Raw genomic sequence first — 19,045 nt, forward strand, 5'->3', positions numbered from 1 at the left:
CGCAGTTCAGAAACACATCAGATATCATGACATCATGAATTACGTTATCTTATTAGCTCCATTGTATACAGTTATTTGGGTAAGTATTGACCTTCAATTGCATGATGTTTTCTTTCTTTAGTTAACCTGCTTTAAGCAAATCTTTGTAAACTTGCATAAATTAGTCTAAGAAATAAGAGAAATTAGAAGTATAGCAAACAATACCTGAGACAAGTAAGGAAAAAATTGGTTTCGAGAATAATGCCTGGCACCTCAAGACGATGATGCGCTTACAAGGAGGCAGTGGTAGACAGACCGCATTGGGAAACACTTGTTCTTCTTGATAAATCTTACCTACAGAGGGCAGTGTTTTAGGCTTCTACGACCTGAGTGACCATCGCTCTCACTCTGCATCACCAGAAAAGAAGAGTAACGAGTTGGTACGTGTCTCGCTTAATGTCACGCATAATTTAAAAAAAGTGCCTTCATTCTATTTTTTTTAATGGGAAAGTCAATAATCTGTCCATTAATGTAAGTAAGTAAGTTTATTCAGGAATACACAAATACAGTTACATAGATTATCATACATAGCAGCATATGTGTAGAGAACCTGGGATAACCCAGAAAAGTCAGACAGTGACTTATTTCCATCAATTTACTATGAGAAATTATGAAGGTGAATTTCACAGGTACAATCCTAAATTACCATTTCACACATAAGTGGGGAGATGTCTGGCATCTAAAACAGATCACACTCATTGACACTAGTTGTACCTGGGAAACAGGTGGGACTTTAGCAACAGTGGGTCACATCACTGTCACTCCTTCGATGCCCACCTTCTCAGTTCCCCAGACTCACACATCTGGACCTTAAATTATGTGAACATATAGGTCTTGAAATTATTAAATAAATATTTGCTGTATTAAAAATTTAGTTATGTACTGTATATGTTACTGAAAAATTATTTTGTTTGACAACTTTAAGTAATTTGTTTTGTCCACGGTTTAAATTTAAATTTCATATAGTTATCACATAAAATTAACCATTCCTAAATGCAGACCATAAGAATTACTTACCAAGTTATTATCTTGGTGATGTATCCTAAAACCTCCCTAACAGGCAGGTATGCTAAATATTGGCCAATACTAGATACCTTACCTATTTGAGTTGATACCATATATAAGGAGGCGAAATTAAATTATTGAAAGTACACGTGAATATCAACATGTCTCATCACCGTGTCACATATCTTCATTATCAGCCTTATTATGGCAAGATTATTATGTATCTGAACCCTTCCAGATACCTATTATATTCACTCATTTCCTGGTCCCCAGTTATTGTCGATACACTCTTCATGGGTTTTGATTACCCACGTTTTCTTCCTGTTGATTAGCCGGTATTCTCCCGACCCGGGCCTTTTCCAAGTGGTGGCCCGGCCATGGCTCCCTGAGACGTAAGTCTTCCATGGGAGGAGGCACAAGTACCCCCTCATCTTTGGGACCAACTGTCCCCAGGCCTAGCCACATTCCCCGCCCTCACGGGGCTCGTAGGGAGAAGCTAGGCCTCTCTGGTCTGTCATCCCCGCCCCAAGGGGGATAATGGGAATGACAGTCTTGTGAGCTGCAACCTCTGGCTCAGGCACCTGCCCTACCCTAGAAGGGCTGGGCATGGTGTCGATGAATTACCCACGATCAAATTCTGCAACACTCCCCGGTTAATATATACGTTCAGCCATTTTCCGTCTTTCTATGTTTTCCTACTACCACATTTTTAAAATAAATTTAATATCACTTCCTGGTGTGTACTACATTTTCATTACTGAAATATTAATTTCCTCTAAATTACAGCAATTTTCACTTATTCATCTCCTTACAGAATATAAGGAAATAATATAGAATATTAGTTCTCATGTCACAAAACATCTTTTAAAAGTCACGGAAAATACACAGTTTCAGATAAACATTATCCCAGTCAATTTTTACACATAAATTACAGGAAAATTATTAAAAAAAATCTATATTGCAGCCAGGCAGAGTTTGTTGTAGACGGCATAAATCACTTCTTCTATGAGTCGATTCCAGCAAGCTAGACCTTGAGTTGTTTTTCTCCTAGTAGGCCTAGTAGGCCTAGTAGGCTTTATTACAACTTCTCAAAACTTAATTTCTTGGTCGGTACTGTCTTCAGTTACACTCATGTCACTTTCCCTTAGATCGTTTTTTCCCATTTCTTGTACACCATTTAATTCTAAGGGAATTAATTTATTAATAGTAGGCAGACTTTCGTGACCGGGACACAACACACGGACCAGGACACAACACACGAACCACGACACAACACACGAACCACGACACAACACACGAACCACGACACAACACACGAACCACGACACAACACACGAACCACGACACAACACACGAACCACGACACAACACACGAACCACGACACAACACACGAACCACGACACAACACACGAACCACGACACAACACACGAACCACGACACAACACACGAACCACGACACAACACACGAACCACGACACAACACACGGACATTCCTAATAACACCTTGCGAGTCTGGCCTCAATTTTCAATATTGATCTATATCAGTTAATACAATATCGCCAAGTTGAATGTTCTGTCTATTCACAGCTTCTGACGCCCCATAAAGGTGTTCACGTAGAATGGGAAGATATTCTTTGCGCTACACACATTATACCAATGATTGATCTACTTTATCTAACACATTAAATTTATTCCTCAACGATTCTGCATTATTATAATCTTCATTAATTTCTTATGGAGTATCTCTGTAGATAGGTGCAGCCTCCGATAACATCCACGTATTAAATGAGAAGGTAATATATCCACATTAGGAATTTCACTAATGTATGTGAGGGGTCGATTATTTATTTGATTTTCCGCCGCCACTAACACAGTACGGAATTCCTCTCAACTGATTCTTTGTTTGAAGAAAACTTCTGAAAGTAACATATGTCACCCTAAGAGAATACCTTGATTTGGTTACATATATTGCTTTTAGAAGAGCCTCGATAGTTCCTAGAATTGCTATTTTCAGCTTCAGTGACTAATGGCCAACCAGGACCTTCAAGGTCACAAAGAAATATTAAGACCTGTTCTTCTAGGTTGAATCCTCTAAACATTACGAAGGTTCTACTGACTACTTGCGTGTAAACCTTTGGAAGTATTTTCATCTTTGCGTACGCTGGCTGGTCCCCAGTGATCATGGTCACCTGTCCTGGGTTTAGGTAGATTATGATCTTAATTAGTAACTGCAAATCATGTAAGATCGTTGATGAGTGATTTGATGATTGTATAAGAAACGGGACGAACCGCCCAGTAGTAACAAAGCCCGAGGTGGTCAGAAATGAGAATGTTATATAATCTTATTCCACTGTAAATTAACCGAGGATAGCCATTTTCATGTCATTTGAAAAATAAAATGCTGTAAAATGGTTTGGAGGAATATTTTTTTGTCAATATATACGACTGTACATCCATGGATAGGACGGAAATACTACTTTTCTTGAATTTTTTTTTATGTGATTCAGACATATTTAACAATAAAAATATGGTATAATCTGATTCTTCATGCCTTAAAACATGAAATGATGAATCATTCGTCTATATTTTATCTGGCTGCTAAAATATTTATGACAGTGGAAGTAATTAATTTTCATCGGCTTACGGAGTTTCAGGACTGTTCCCTGTGGACCATATGTGGTTTTTTTTTTTTTTTAGCCACCTTAGGGATCGATTAATCTTGATTCAAGGATTCTGGAAAACATCATAGGCACACACTAACACGCTGTCTGAATCGAAACTCAGATTTATTCTCTGTATTAACGCCCACTATATTTTATCATTTTGCCTTCATGCTGGTGAATAAATAGATCTTAATTCAAGGAACTGAACATGTTCTCCACTTAATTGGAAGGCATTTGAGCGCTTTTTCATTCTACAGGAGCTCTACGACGCTTACTGGTTGAGAACTTTCTCCCGATTAAAATAAAACGTTATTCAAGGGCATCTGATTCTTGTAATGGAGTTAAGGCTGAATAATGTAAGTATAAATTTTGCTGGATCCTTTGCAATAACTAGAGAATGCTTTTAGCAGTCAGCTTTAAACTTTTAGTGCCGATGTGGTATTCTCTCAAAAGCTTCAGCTGCAAGTTTTAACTAATGTGCCGATTTTAATAATCAAATTTGCTTCTGTGGAATAACTGGATAATGTCTCTTCTGATCAGAAGTAAGTTACAGTGTTTGACTTGACTAATTTTTTATCACAAAACTGTCTTTGTTTACACATAATATCTGTGTACCTTCAAGGTCAGTGGATTTTTTTTTTTGTTATGAATACATAGTTTAAATGAAACTTACTTAATTACTTACAAGTATATTTACTGATTCACTTCAGATCTTCAAAGCTAATATTTAACTGCAAGAAAAATTTATGACGCACTTGGGACAGGGGTTATGCAATATGGAAATTATGCAGTATGGAAATTAGATGTATTTCACGCACATCTAATGTCTTATAGTTTTTCATTATACAGTAGAATAATGCATTCATTACAGTTTTAGGATATTTGAGGCTAAACTAGAGTTCAGATAACTGGTAGCAAAATCATCTTGTGAAACGAACCAAAGTGAGTAATAAAGAGTAGACCCTGGAGCATGTTACATAATTTATTTTATTATCCACAGAGGTTCATGACGCTGGGAACAATCTGTGCATTACTTGTGAGTCTGACGGGATGCGCTGCAGGAGAACTGGCTGCCCCTGAGAGGCATTACAAGATTCTTATGCTCCTACCTGTTGGCTATGAGAGTCACAGGACTGTTTTCATGCCTCTCGCCGAGGCTCTGGCCGACCGAGGTCACAAGGTAATTCTTAAGCATCTGGATCTTAATATCCTGATTACAACTAAGGAGATTAGTCATTGTATATCCATTAATGTTGTTTCATCTAGAAATTTGCTTGACTGAGATGACTGGAAGCATCTTATGTTATGTTCTGGCTATAGACGCCATGATTTTATCCAGTAGATATGTAGCTGGTCTATTTTTACAACAAGAGTTTGGGTCTTTTAAATTAACCTAAACATTGTTTCTAAATCATTTTTCTAGATAGTGATATTGACCAACAAACCAAAGTCCTCCAAACATCCCAACATCCTGGAGGTCAACCATGGCCTTCAGCTCAGCAGTGGCCAGAACAAGTTTAAATGTTTAAATTACCCAATGAACGGCATAAGTCACTTCGCTACGGGTCTTCCAACAATAGCCCGCGATTTATACAAAGTTCCCAAGGTGAAGGACCTTTTTGAACGAAGGAAGGAGTTTGATCTCATTATGGTTGATTCTTCATTCAATGAGGTGAGAGTAATTCTCTTATTTTTGTGTTAACAGATGTGAGTGAAGGGAGTAAGTTACATAAATGCAGTCCCTCAGTATTGTTTATCAGTTCTGCCAATTTCACTGCTGAATCTCGCACATTACTCTTCAGTTTCCATTTGTTTGGTTTTAGTTTCATCTTTGTGTTTAATATGGAATTATATTTCGTCTATACTTTGACTTCCATTCATTCTTAATTTTTTTTATTAAACGTTTTACATGAAAGACGTATTTTTTTAATTTGCTTTAAGCGACAGAAAATCAATCTCAGCTCCTTCGAGTTCAGTAATTTCATCTCCGCAGAAATTGCATTCGCCTTAGTCTTGATTTTCTCTCACATTTCGAGAAGATCCATCTCGAACGAAAGTCTTGTTAAAATTCAGATGAAAGTAACGTCACTCTTCATCATATATCCTCAGCATCTCGTCGCAAAGGTTACAAAACATTATTTGTTGAGAAGTCTCTTCCATGTGTCTTGCTTTAAGGAACGTGAGAGCTGTGTAAAATAGTTTCGTATATGGCCTCGCAATAATCGAGAGTATATTGCGAGGCCATGTTATATTCTTCTATTCCATCATTTTATTGTGTAGTCTACAATCCAATAATCATTCTGATATAAAAATTCTTTAGCTAGGGAGTATTGAAGAGGTGTAGTAAGCCAGGATTCCTTACTAGTTTCTAAATGAGTAACGTAGATGTTTCAGACGAGTAACTGAATGTTTCATTTACGTTAAAATGTACAGTATGTAGTGCATAAATTTTAACGAAAATGAAGGATTACAGAATTTCTCACAAAAGTACATACTGTGGTCTTCTGTGAGAAATTCTGTAATCCTTCTTGGCTTTTCCTGGAGTAGGCAAATACCCACAGATTATTGTTATTGTTATTGTTATTATTATTGCTATTATTATTGTTATTATTATTATTATTATTGTTATTGTTATTATTATTAGTAGTAGTAGTAGTAGTAATAGTAGTAGTATACTGTGCTTTTGGGAGATTCTAAAGATTGAAAGATTCTAAAATTGAATTTAGGAAAGAGTATGGTGATGAGGATAACAAAAAAAAATTAGGTAACGATAGATTGGATATTAGATTGGAGGGAGAGAGTATGGAGGAGGTGAATAAATTCAGATATCTAGGAGTGGACGTGTCAACAGATGGTCTATGAAAGATGAGGTGAATCATAGAATTGATGAGGGTAAGAAAGATTTGTGGTACACTGAGGAGTCTGTGGAGACAAAGAAAATTATTCATGGAAGCAAAGAGAGGATTGCATGAGAGCATACTTATACCAATGCTCTTATAAGGGTGTGAAGCATGGGTGGTGAATGTTGCAACGAGGAGAAGGCTGGAGGCAGTGGAGATGTCATGTTTCAGAGCAATGTGTGGTGTGAATATAATACAGAAAATCCGTAGTTAGGAAATTAGGAGGTGTGAGGTTACTAAAAGTGGGATGATGAGGGGTTGTTAAGGTGATTTGGATATTTAGAGAAAATAGGACGAAATAGAATGACTTGGAGAGCGTATAAATCTGTAATAGAAAGAGGGCGGGGTAGAGGTTGGTCTAGGAAAGGTTGGATGGAGGGGGTAAAGGTTTTGTGTGCGAGGGGCTTGGACTTCCAGCAAGCATGCATGAGTGTGTTTCATAGGAGTGGAGGAAAGTGGTTTTTAAGACTTGTGCTGGTGGAGTGTGAGCCAAGGTAACATTTACAGAGGGATTCAGGGAAGCTGGACGGACTTGAGTCCTGGAGATGGGATGTACAGTGCCTGACCTCTGAAGGGTGTTAATGTTGCAGTTTTATAACTTTATAACTGTAGTGTAAGCGCGCCTCTGGCAAGACAGTGATGGAGTGAATGATGATGAAAGTTTTTCTTTTCCGGGCCACCCTGCCTTGGTGGGAAACGGCCGAAGTCTTAATAAAAAATCAATAAATAATAAATGTGTCAAAAAGTTCCAAGAGTGAAGCTAAAAAATATATAGGTTTACCTAGTAAGTAAGTAAGTAAGTAAGCACCTAGATGAAGTTGTCTCCCTTGAAGTATTGTCCATGAGATAATGTACACAGATCCCAGCGCCTCTGCCACTTCTCGAACATTTCTGGATCTCTTCTTCCCTATCAGATTTTAACACGGCCTGTGATTCTGCTTGAATTTTCTCCACATCTTTAAAACACTGTCTCTTGAGTGCTGTTTACATTTCTGGAAAGAGAAAGAAGTCATAGGGGCTAGATCTGGGATAGATAACGATGTTCTTTCCGGTTTTGAGTCAGCAGCTGGATTCAGATTTCGCAGCCACTCGCCTCGTGTTAAAATTATCAGTTAAATTGCTGATAATAACCTGTATACTCTGACGATGATCTTTTATAATGTTAGAGTCTGTTTTTGACTATGATGGATGACCAGATCATTTATCATCCTCAAATGACGTTCATCCTGATTTGAATTGAGAAAATCCTTCAAAACATTGTGTCCAACTCTTGTTTCGATGTCAAATGCTTACTGAAGCATTTTTTTAAGTTCTAGCTGTTTTACCGAGCTTGAAGCAGAATTACACACACACACACACACACACACACACACACACACACACACACACACACACACACAGTTAATGAGATGATGGAATATGTAGCAACAATATGAAAGGAGGCTGAGGAGAGGTTTGTACCCAAGGGTAACAGGAATAATGAAAAAGCCAGGATGAGCCCATGATTCACCCAAAGGTGCAGGGAGGCAAAAACCAAGTGTGCTAGGGAATGGAAGAAATATAGAAGGCAAAGGACCCAGGAGAATAAGAAGAGCAGCCGTAGAGCCAGAAACGAATATGCAAAGATAAGAAGGGAGGCCCAAAGACAATATGAAAACGACATAGCAGCGAAAGCCAAATCTGACCCGAAACTGTTATACAGCCACATCAGGAGTGTCACAAAAAACGCGATTTCTAATAAGCTTAGAGATCTCCAGTGAATACTAGAAAGGACTGCCCTTCTAGCATTCAGCCTGTTACTGGGTTTTCGTAACAAGTAGTCAGTATCCTGGTCCAATTATCCATTAGAATTCAATAAGAATTAGTTCTTCAGGATTACAACTGGTAGGCTACTAACTAAAGAAATTAAAATTTAATAATTTTATTAATAATGATGTCTAGGAGTATATTATCAAATTAAAATAAATTAATCTATTTAAACAAATTAATAATAATCACTTCTCTCGTGTACAGTAGTATTGTGCTGATGGCACATATCACGTTTAAACGTCTTAAGTACCGTCTGGTACATTAACATTTAATAATACATATATATATATATATATATATATATATATATTATATATATATATATATATATATATATATATATATATATATATTATATATATATATATATATATACAAATAAGTTTGTGTGTATGTGTGTAAGTGCTCTAAGTAGTTCGCTATGTCTCACGACTCGACTAGACTTAAACCAATGACTGACAAAGTCCTCACAAACTAACTTCTTGACCACCTGAGAATCAGAATAGCTTGCTTGAACAAGAAAACGACTGCTAAGCCCAACAACAGTATAACAAGCAACTGCGACACAGAATCAGGAACAAGGAGATTCTATAACGAGACTAAGTTGGGACCATCTGCAGATCCTCCACAAAAGTCACAAAACTCCCATACTACTGAATCTAAGTTCAGCATAAGAAAATCCCCAACTGTGACAGTACACAGATACCAGTACAAGTTAGGTAAGAAGCTACAGCTCAGGACCGGAGTTGCTCAGAGTGTCTATGCGACACAGAACCTCAGTACAACGTCGAAAATCACTAAGTCTAGACAATGTTCTGTGAACAGAGTTCCACAGAACCTACAACAATAAAGCGACAGAGACGATCTTCCAACAAGGGCCATTAAGGGAGAGTTAGGCATGTCTTGTCAGGAATACGTCCAACCACCAAGAGAGTCTAGCCCAGACTGACTACTTCAGGCGAGGTGTGAACACCCCCCCTCGATCACGTGATAGCTCCATGGACAGTTGCTGCCCAGCAACACCGAGAAGCCTGCAGAGTAATGAGCCACGAGCGATAATTACAGTAATTAGACAATCAAGACTTGAACTATGAGCACATAATAATAATAATAATAATAATATATGAATGTTATATCCTACCTAACAATATAACCAAGTCAAATAATAATATAAAGTAATATTTTTACGATTTAGCTATTATCGCAAATATAAGCAATATAAAATTATATGAAAAGGTAATATACATTATATACATTGTGACCCATTCAGGGGTTGCAACAAGGAGGAAAACAACAGTCAAGGACCAGGTAATCAGGCTAAGGAAGGAAGGAGGAGAGACAACAAGAATTGACCATGAAGTATGTAAGGAACTCAAGAGATTCAAAGAAGTGTTCACATTATTATTATAATCAAAAAACAAAAAAAAAAAGAAGTGCTAAGCCACAAGGACTATACAGCAGAAGTGTTCACAGAGGAGACAGAAGGGGCTCCAGAAAGACGGAGAGGTGGGGCACACCACCAAGTGCTGGACACAGTGCACACGACCGAGGAAGAAGTGAAGAGGCTTCTGAGTGAGCTAGATACCTAAAAGGCAATGGGGCCAGATAACACCTCTCCATGGGTTCTGAGAGAGGGAGCAGAGGTGCTATGTGTACCCCTAACAACAATATTCAATACATCTATCGAAACAGGGAGATTGCCGGAGGCATGGAAGACAGCAAACGTAGTCCCAATCTTTAAAAAAGGAGAGACATGAAGCACTAAACTACTGACCAGTGTCACTGACATGTATAATATGCAAAGTTATAGAGAAGACTATCAGGAGAAGAGTGGTGGAACACCTATAAAGAAATGATCTCATCAACAGCAGCCAACATGGTTTCAGGGACGGGAAATCCTGTGTCACAAACCTACTGGAGTTCTATGACATGGTGACAGCAGTAAGACAAGAGAAAGAGGGGTGGGTGGACTGCATATTCTTGGACTGCAAGAAGGCGTTTGACACAGTTCCACACAAGAGATTAGTGCAAAAACTGGAGGACCAAGCAGGGATAACAGGGAAGGCACTAAAATGGATCAGGGAATACTTGTCAGGAAGACAGCAGCGAGTCATGGAACGTGGCGAGGTGTCAGAGTGGACACCTGTGACCACTGGGGTCCCACAGGGGTCAGTCCTAGGACCAGTGCTGTTTCTGGTATTTGTGAACGACATGACGGAAGGAATAGACTCTGAGGTGTCCCTGTTTGCAGATGACGTGAAGTTGATGAGAAGAATTCACTCGATCGAAGACCAGGCAGAACTACAAAGGGATCTGGACAGGCTGCAGACCTGGTCCAGCAATTGGCTCCTGGAGATAAATCCCACCAAGTGCAAAGTCATGAATATTGGGGAAGGGCAAAGAAAACCACAGATGGAGTACAGTCTAGGGGGCCAGAGACTACAAACCTCACTCAAGGAAAAAGATCTTGGGGTGAGTATAACACCAGGCACATCTCCTGAAGTGCATTTCAACCAAATAACGGCTGCAGCATATGGGCGCCTAGAAAACCTCAGATCAGCATTCTGACACCTTAATAAGGAATCGTTCAGGACCCTGTACACCGTATATGTTAGGCCCATATTGGAGTATGCAACACCAGTTTGTAACCCACACCTAGCCAAGCACGTAAAGAAACTAGAGAAAGTGCAAAGATTTGCAACAAGACTAGTCCCAGAGCTAAGAGGTATGTCCTACGAGGAGAGGTTAAGGGAAATCAACCTGATGACACTGGAGGACAGGAGAGATATGAGAGACATGATGACGACATACAAAATACTGAGAGGAATTGACAAGGTGGACAAAGACAGGATGTTCCAGAGATTGGACACATTAACAAAGGGATACAGTTGGAAGTTGAAGACTCAGATGAATCAAAGGGATGTTAGGAAGTATTTCTTCAGCCACAGAGTAGTCAGGAAGTGGAATAGTTTGGGAAGTGATGTAGTGGAGGCAGGATCCATTCATAGCTTTAAGCAGAGGTATGATAAAGCTCAAGGTTCAGGGAGAATGACCTAGTAGCGACCAGTGAAAAGGCGGGGCCAGGAGCTTGAACTCGACCCCTGCAGCCTCAACTAGGTGAGTACACATACACACACACACACACGCACACAAGATTAAGGGACATGCCGGCATACAGGAAGGTGTATCTCGACTGCAACAAAACACAAGAAGAAAGGCAGAAACAGAGAGATGGTACAAAGGTGAAAGGAGGAAAGAGAGGGGATGGAGGAGACATACAGGAGATCCCAGACCTAGGAAGAAGATCAAATACAGCCTCCCTCACAACTTCCTATAGAAGCCCCCCAACCAGGTCAACCCCAGTGCAACCAAACATTCTAAACCAAATCACCCATGCCATATCCAATGTCCCCACCCACTGCATTACAAACTCCACCCCCACAACAATCACCCATAGTTCCCTATCAGGTCTCCCACTTCCCCAACCCCAATATACCCCCCAGACCACAGTCTTAGAAAAGAAGTTGAAGGTGTGGTATACAAATGAAGATAGAATAACAAATAAATGTGAGGAGTGGCATGAAAGAATCAAGGAGACATCCTGTTACGGTTCGAATCTTAATCTTTAGCCAGGTTAGTGCACTCCGTAACAACACACTTCATAGAATGAGAGGATATGGTTCCAAACTTAGAAATGTAAGGCACAAATAATAATTACTCAGTCTTTTCTAGTTTCTTTTTATTTAAAAGTTTAAATACTTTAGATATTCATAAATATCTATTAAATATCACTTTGTCAGAAACTTTCCTTCACACAAGAAAATTCTTAAATAGAATGTACATCATAGACCCCCTCTGGATTATTATTATTACTGTCAATATGGTCACTACACTTGATAATGATCAGAGGAATATTACTGCTTCCTCAATAGTAACATTACTTGTCTGCAAGTACATATATTGAGAATTAACACTTTCACTGAGTAACTCCCTGGCATTAGGAATATATCACAAAGTTCTAAGCTTGACACTGGTCGTCACATCGTAACCTGAAGGTAACAGTATATAATTGTCCGCAGACTTCACTTCACAATAAACCACAAGCTGGTTCAGGAGTTTCTATAACACAAGTCTCTATCCAAGTGAGAATAAGGCGGAGTACTAGGAGGGTAGCTCAGTCAATGTACACTGAGTCAGCAGAGAGTGTGAACTGGCCATAGACAGTAAATCCCTTCACGACTCGTCAAAAAGGGGAGAGGGTAGAGCGGTGCGAACTACCCACCAATGGACATACCTTGTTATAAACCTTAGCCAGGTGTACCTACCTAACACATTACTCAAGATATATATATATATATATATATATATATATATATATATATATATATATATATATATATATATATATATATATATATATATATATATATATATATATATATATATACATCATACCCGGGTATATTCCTAAATCAGATAATATTATAAACTAGTGGAATCTTTAATTTAGCTAATATTAAAGAAACCCCGAGTATAATATTAAGTGGATAATACATATAAATTAATCTCATTATGACCTTGGTCATAACACATCCTCAGACATAATAGCACTCACAGAAACAAACCTCACCAGAATGATAACAGATGCAATCTTTCCACCCGGATATCAAATCCTCAGAGGGAGGAGAGGGGAAGGAGGAGTTGCACTGCTCATTAAAAACCAGTGGGGTTTTGAGAAAATGGAAGGAATGGATGGCACGGGCGAAAGGGACTGCTTGGTAGGAGCAATCCAGTCTGAGGGACATAAGGTGATAATTGCAGTAATGTACAACCCACCACAGAACTGCAGGAAGCCAAGAGAAGAATATGATGAGAGCAACAGAGCAATGGTCGACACACTAGCCGAGGTGGCCAGAAGAGCACACATTGGGGGAGCAAAGATACTAGTTATGGGTGATTTCAATCACAAGGAGATTGACTGTGAAAACCTGCAGCCCCATAGGGGTCCCGAAACATGGAGAGCCAAGATGATGGATGTGGTCCTAGAAAACCTCATGCATCAACATGTTAGAGACACCACCAGAGAGAGAGGTGAGGTTGATCCAGCAAGACTGGACCTTGTATTCACCTTGAGTAGTTCGGACATTGAGGATATCATGTATGAAAGGCCCCTAGGAGCTAGTGATCATGTGGTTCTGTGCTTTGACTACAAAGTTGAGCTCCAAGTGAAGAGAATAACAGGAATAGGATGGGAAAAAACAAACTACAAAAGGGGGAACTACTCAGGCATGAAGAACTTCCTGCAAAACATTCAGTGGGAGAGGAAACTGACAGGAGAACCAGTACATGAAATGATGGACTATTTGACAACAAAATGCAAGGAGGCAGAGGAAAGGTTTGTTCCCAAGGGAAACATAAATAATGGGAAGAACAGAACGAGTCCTTGGTTCACCAAAGGTGTAGAGAGGCAACAACTAGGTGTACTAGAGAATGGAAAAGGTACAGAAGACAGAGAACTCAGTAAAATAAAGAGATTAGCTAAAGAGCCAGAAACGAATATGCACATATAAGAAGGGAGGCTCAGCAACAATATGAAAGTGACATAGCATCGAAAGTCAAGTCTGACCCGAAGCTGTTGTATAGCCACATCAGGAGGAAAACAACAGTCAAGGACCAGGTAATCAGACTGAGGAAGGATAATGGGGAGTTCACAAGAAACGACCGAGAGGTATGTGAGGAGCTCAACACGAGATTTAAAGAAGTATTTACAGTGGAAACCAGTAGGACTCCAGGAAATCAGAACAGAGGGGTACACCAACAAGTGCTGGATGAGGTACACATAACCAAGGAGGAGGTGGAGAAGCTGCTGTGTGAACTTGACACCTCAAAGGCAGTAGGACCAGACAACATTTCTCCGTGGGTCCTTAGAGAGGGAGCAGAGATGCTGTGTGTGTTCCATAAACAAAGATATTCAACACATCCATTGCAACTGGGCAACTCCCTGAGGTATGGAAGATGGCAAATATAGTCCCAATTTTTAAAAAGGGAGACAGACATGAGGCATTAAACTACAGACCTGTATCACTAACGTGTATAGTATGCAAAGTCATGGAGAAGATCATCAGGAGGAGGGTGGTGGAACACCTGGAAAGAAACAAGTGCATAATTGACAACCAGCACAGTTTCAGGGAAGGAAAATCCTGTGTCACAAACCTACTGGAGTTTTATGACAAGGTGCCAGAAGTAAGACAAGAGAGAGAGGGGTGGATCGGCTGCATTTTTTTGGACTGCAAGAAGGCCTTCGACAGAGTTCCTCGCAAGAAGTTACTTCAAAAGCTAGAGGATCATGCACACATAACAGGAAAGGCACTGCAATGGATTAGAGAATATCTGACAGGGAGGCAACAATGAGTCGTGGTACGTGACGAGGTATCAGAGTGGACGCCTGTGACAAGCGGGGTTCCACAGTGGTCAGTCCTATGACCAGTGCTGTTTTTGGTATATGTGAATGACATAACGGAAGGGATAGACTCAGAAGTGTCCTTGTTTGCAGATGATGTGAAGTTGATGAGAAGAATCAAATAGGATGAGGATCAGGCAGGACTTCAAAGAGGCCTGGACAGTTTACAAGCCTGGTCCAGCAACTGGCTCCTTGAATTTAACCCTGCCAAATGCAAAGTCATGAAGATTGGGGAAGGGCAAAGAAGATCGCAGACACAATATAGTCTAGATGGCCAAAGACTGCAAAAGTCACTTAAGGAAAAAGATCTGGGGGTGAGTATAACATCAGTCAGGTGTCTGGCAAACCTACGGATAGCGTTCCGATACCTCAGTCAGGAATTGGTCAAGACTCTGTGTGGCATTTACGTCAGGCCCATACTGGAGTATGCAGCACCAGTTTGGAACCCACACCTGGTCAAGCACGTCAAGAAATTAGAGAAAGTACAAAGGTTTGCAACAAGACTAGTCCCAGAGCTAAGGGGATTTTCCTATGAAGAAAGGTTGAGGGAAATCGGCCTGACGACACTGGAGGACAGGAGGGTCAGGGGAGACATGATAACGACATATAAAATACTGCACTGAATAGAAAAGGTGGAAAAAGACGGGATGTTCCAGAGATGGGACACAGAAACAAGAGGTCACAATTGGACGTTGAAGACCCAGATGAATCAAAGGGATGTTAGGACGTATTTCTTCAGTCATAGAGTAGTCAGGCAGTGGAATAGCCTAGAAAGTGATGTAGTGGAGGCGGGAACCATACATAGTTTTAAGGCTAGGTTTGATAAAGCTTATGGAGCTAAGAGAGAGAGGACCTAGTAGCAATCAGTGAAGAGGCTGGGACAGGAGCTATGAATCGACCCCTGCAATCACAAATAGGTGAGTACAAATAGGTGAGTACACACATACACATAAACATACACACATACACACACATGCACACACACACATATGCATACACACATGCACATACACATACACATACACATACACATACACATATGCACACACATACACACACACACACACACACATACACACACACACACACATACACACACACACACACACACACACACACACACACACACACACACACACACACACACATGCACACACACACACACATTCACATACACATACACACAGACACACCTCTCCCTCCTTCCCCCTCTCCCTCTCCCACTCACCCACTTGCTTTTCCCTCCTTCCCACTCCCCCTCCCCACTACTCTCCCACATAGCCACAGTTCCTCCACTACCTCCCCCCCCTCCACACTCTGACATTCACAATACTAACCTAACATACAGAATTACATAGGTTTCTCACTCTGAGGCAATCAGGATAAAACAAAAATGGGTTGCCAGAGAGCAACAAGAAAAACCAAGGGACAGGAGGAGGAAACTGCAAAGGAAGATTGGGCAGCAGAGCTCACAAAAAGGGAACATGAATGGGAAAAGAAACTAGAAGAACTTAGCATGAGAATGGAAGAGAGGATAGACATGGAAAGCAGGAAGTGGGAGGTGCAAGTCAAAGCAGCAGAGGCCAGGATACAGAGTTTAGAAGAGGAACTGAAAAATCTGAAACAGCCTAAAGAACTAAATAACATTTTGGGATTGACAACAGAGACTGCTACATCAGCCACAAATAAGGGGACTGTAGGGAAAGAAGGAGCACAACTGCATGTAGAAGCTCAATCAGTGGAGACTGTAGTAAATGAAATAGCTAAGCTATATGGGGAAGCCCTAACAGACCACAGCAGAGCCCAGGGAAAGCCGAGAAGGGAAAAATGACAGGCCACTGAGCCCAAGTACATTAGCTAGTGAAACTGATGAAAGGAAAGCTGCAATGGAGGAAATCAAATTGAATGAGGGGATACACAGGGATATGCTGTGGGAGAATGAAAGGGTGAGGTCAGTCTTTGTGTATGGGCTCCAGGAAGTTGAAGGGGAAACATATGAAGCAAGAAAACAAGGGGAAAAAAGCAATTGAAAGCATCATGAAGGCAATAGGAGAAGACGACTTGACCCAGCTGGAAAATTTTCAGAGAATAGGGGAGTTTGCAAAAAAAAGAACCCAGCCAGTGAAAGTGACCTTCAATGCAGAATCGACTCGGAACAGGATCCTGCAGGAGAAAGCACGATTAAGGGACATGCCGGCATACAGGAAGGTGTATCTCGACTGCAACAGAACACAAGAAGAAAGGCAGAAACAGAGAGAGATGGTACAAAGGCGAAAGGAGGAAAGAGAGGGGATGGAGAAGACAGACAGGAGATCCCAGACACAGGAAGATCAAATACAGCCTCCCTCACAACTTCCTATAGAAGCCTCCCAACCAGGTCAATCCCAGTGCAACCAAACACTCTAAACCAAAACACCCATGCCACATCCAATGCCCCCACCCACTGCATTACAAACTCCACCCCCACAGCAACCACCCATAGTTCCTTATCAGGTCTCCCACTTCCCCAACCCCAATACACCTCCCAGACTACAATCTTAGAAAAGAAGTTGAAGGTGTGGTATACAAATGCAGATGGAATAACAAGTATGAGGAGTGGCACGAAAGAATCAAGGAGACATCCCCAGACATAATAGCACTCACAGAAACAAAACTCACCAGAATAATAACAGATTCAATCTTTCCATCTGGATATCAAATCCTTAGGAAATTCAGAGGGAGGAGAGGGGGAGGAGGAGTTGCACTGCTCATTAAAAACCAGTGGGGGTTTGAGAAAATGGAAGGAATGGATGGCACGGGCGAAAGGGACTACTTAGTAGGAACAATCCAGTCTGAGGGACATAAGGTGATAATTGCAGTAATGTACAACCCACCACAGAACTGCAGGAGGCCAAGAGAAGAATACGATGAGAGCAACAGAGCAATGGTCGACACACTAGCCGAGGTGGCCAGGAGAGCACACATGGGGGGAGCAAAGTTACTAGTTATGGGTGATTTCAATCACAAGGAGATTGACTGGGAAAACCTGGAGCCCCATGGGGGTCCCGAAACATGGAGAGCCAAGATGATGGATGTGGTACTGAAAAAACCTCATGCATCAACATGTTAGAGACACTACCAGAGAGAGAGGAGAGGATGAACCAGCAAGGCTGGACCTTGTATTCACCTTGAGTAGTTCTGACATCAAGGATATCATGTATGAAAGGCCTTTGGGAGCTAGTGATCACGTTGTTCTGTGCTTCGACTACATAGTTGAGCTCCAAGTGGAGAGAGCAGCAGGAATAGGGTGGGAAAAACCAAACTACAAAAGGGGGAACTACTCAGGCTTGAGGAACTTCTTTCAAGACATTCAGTGGGAGAGGGAACTGACAGGAAAACCAGTACATGAAATGATGGACTATGTGGCAACAAACTGCAAGGAGGCAGAGGAGAGGTTTGTTCCCAAGGGAAACAGAAATAATGGGAAGAACAGAACGAGTCCTTGGTTCACCCAAAGGTGTAGGGAGGCAAAAACTAGGTGTACTAGAGAATGGAAAAGGTACAGAAGACAGAGAGCTCAGGAAAATAAAGAGATTAGCCGAAGAGCCAGAAACGAATATGCACAGATAAGAAGGGAGGCTCAGCGGCAATACGAAAATGACATAGCATCGAAAGTCAAGACTGACCCGAAGCTGTTGTACAGCCACATCAGGAAGAAAACAACAGTCAAGAACCAGGTAATCAGACTGAGGAAGGATAATGGGGAATTCACAAGAAACGACCGGGAGGTATGTAAGGAGCTCAACACAAGATTTAAAGAAGTATTTACAGTGGAAACCAGTAGGACTCCTGGAAATCAGAGCAGGGGGGTGCACCAGCAAGTGCTGGATGAGGTACATATAACCAAGGAGGAGGTGAAGAAGCTGCTATGCGAACTTGACACCTCAAAGGCGGTGGGACCAGACAACATTTCTCCGTGGGTCCTTAAAGAGGGAGCAGAGATATTGTGTGTACCATTAACAAAGATCTTCAACACATCATTTGAAACTGGGCAACTCCCCGAGGTATGGAAGATGGGAAATGTAGTCCCAATTTTTAAAAAGGGAGACAGACATGAGGCACTAAACTACAGACCTGTATCACTAACGTGTATAGTATGCAAGGTCATGGAGAAGATCATCAGGAGGA

The 19,045-nt window shown here is 40.9% G+C and overlaps 1 protein-coding gene across 2 annotated transcripts in view; it reads left to right on the plus strand.

The window, feature by feature from the left end:
- The first annotated feature begins 258 nt into the window (after window positions 1-258).
- LOC128691073 (UDP-glycosyltransferase UGT5-like) overlaps window positions 259-19,045 on the plus strand; it is a 90,295-nt gene continuing 71,508 nt past the window's right edge. Inside the window, exons 1-4 of one of the 2 annotated variants that reach the window (XM_053779867.2) lie at window positions 259-419; window positions 3,967-4,065; window positions 4,710-4,889; window positions 5,133-5,381. In XM_053779867.2, coding sequence (XP_053635842.2) covers window positions 4,045-4,065; window positions 4,710-4,889; window positions 5,133-5,381 — 450 coding nt within the window. In that variant the 5' untranslated portion in view covers window positions 259-419; window positions 3,967-4,044. The remainder of the gene's footprint in view (window positions 420-3,966; window positions 4,066-4,709; window positions 4,890-5,132; window positions 5,382-19,045) is intronic. The other variant, XM_070089243.1, reaches the window with a different exon arrangement.

This window comes from Cherax quadricarinatus, chromosome 27 (genome assembly GCF_038502225.1).
Source record: "Cherax quadricarinatus isolate ZL_2023a chromosome 27, ASM3850222v1, whole genome shotgun sequence".
Classification (NCBI taxonomy): domain Eukaryota; kingdom Metazoa; phylum Arthropoda; class Malacostraca; order Decapoda; family Parastacidae; genus Cherax; species Cherax quadricarinatus.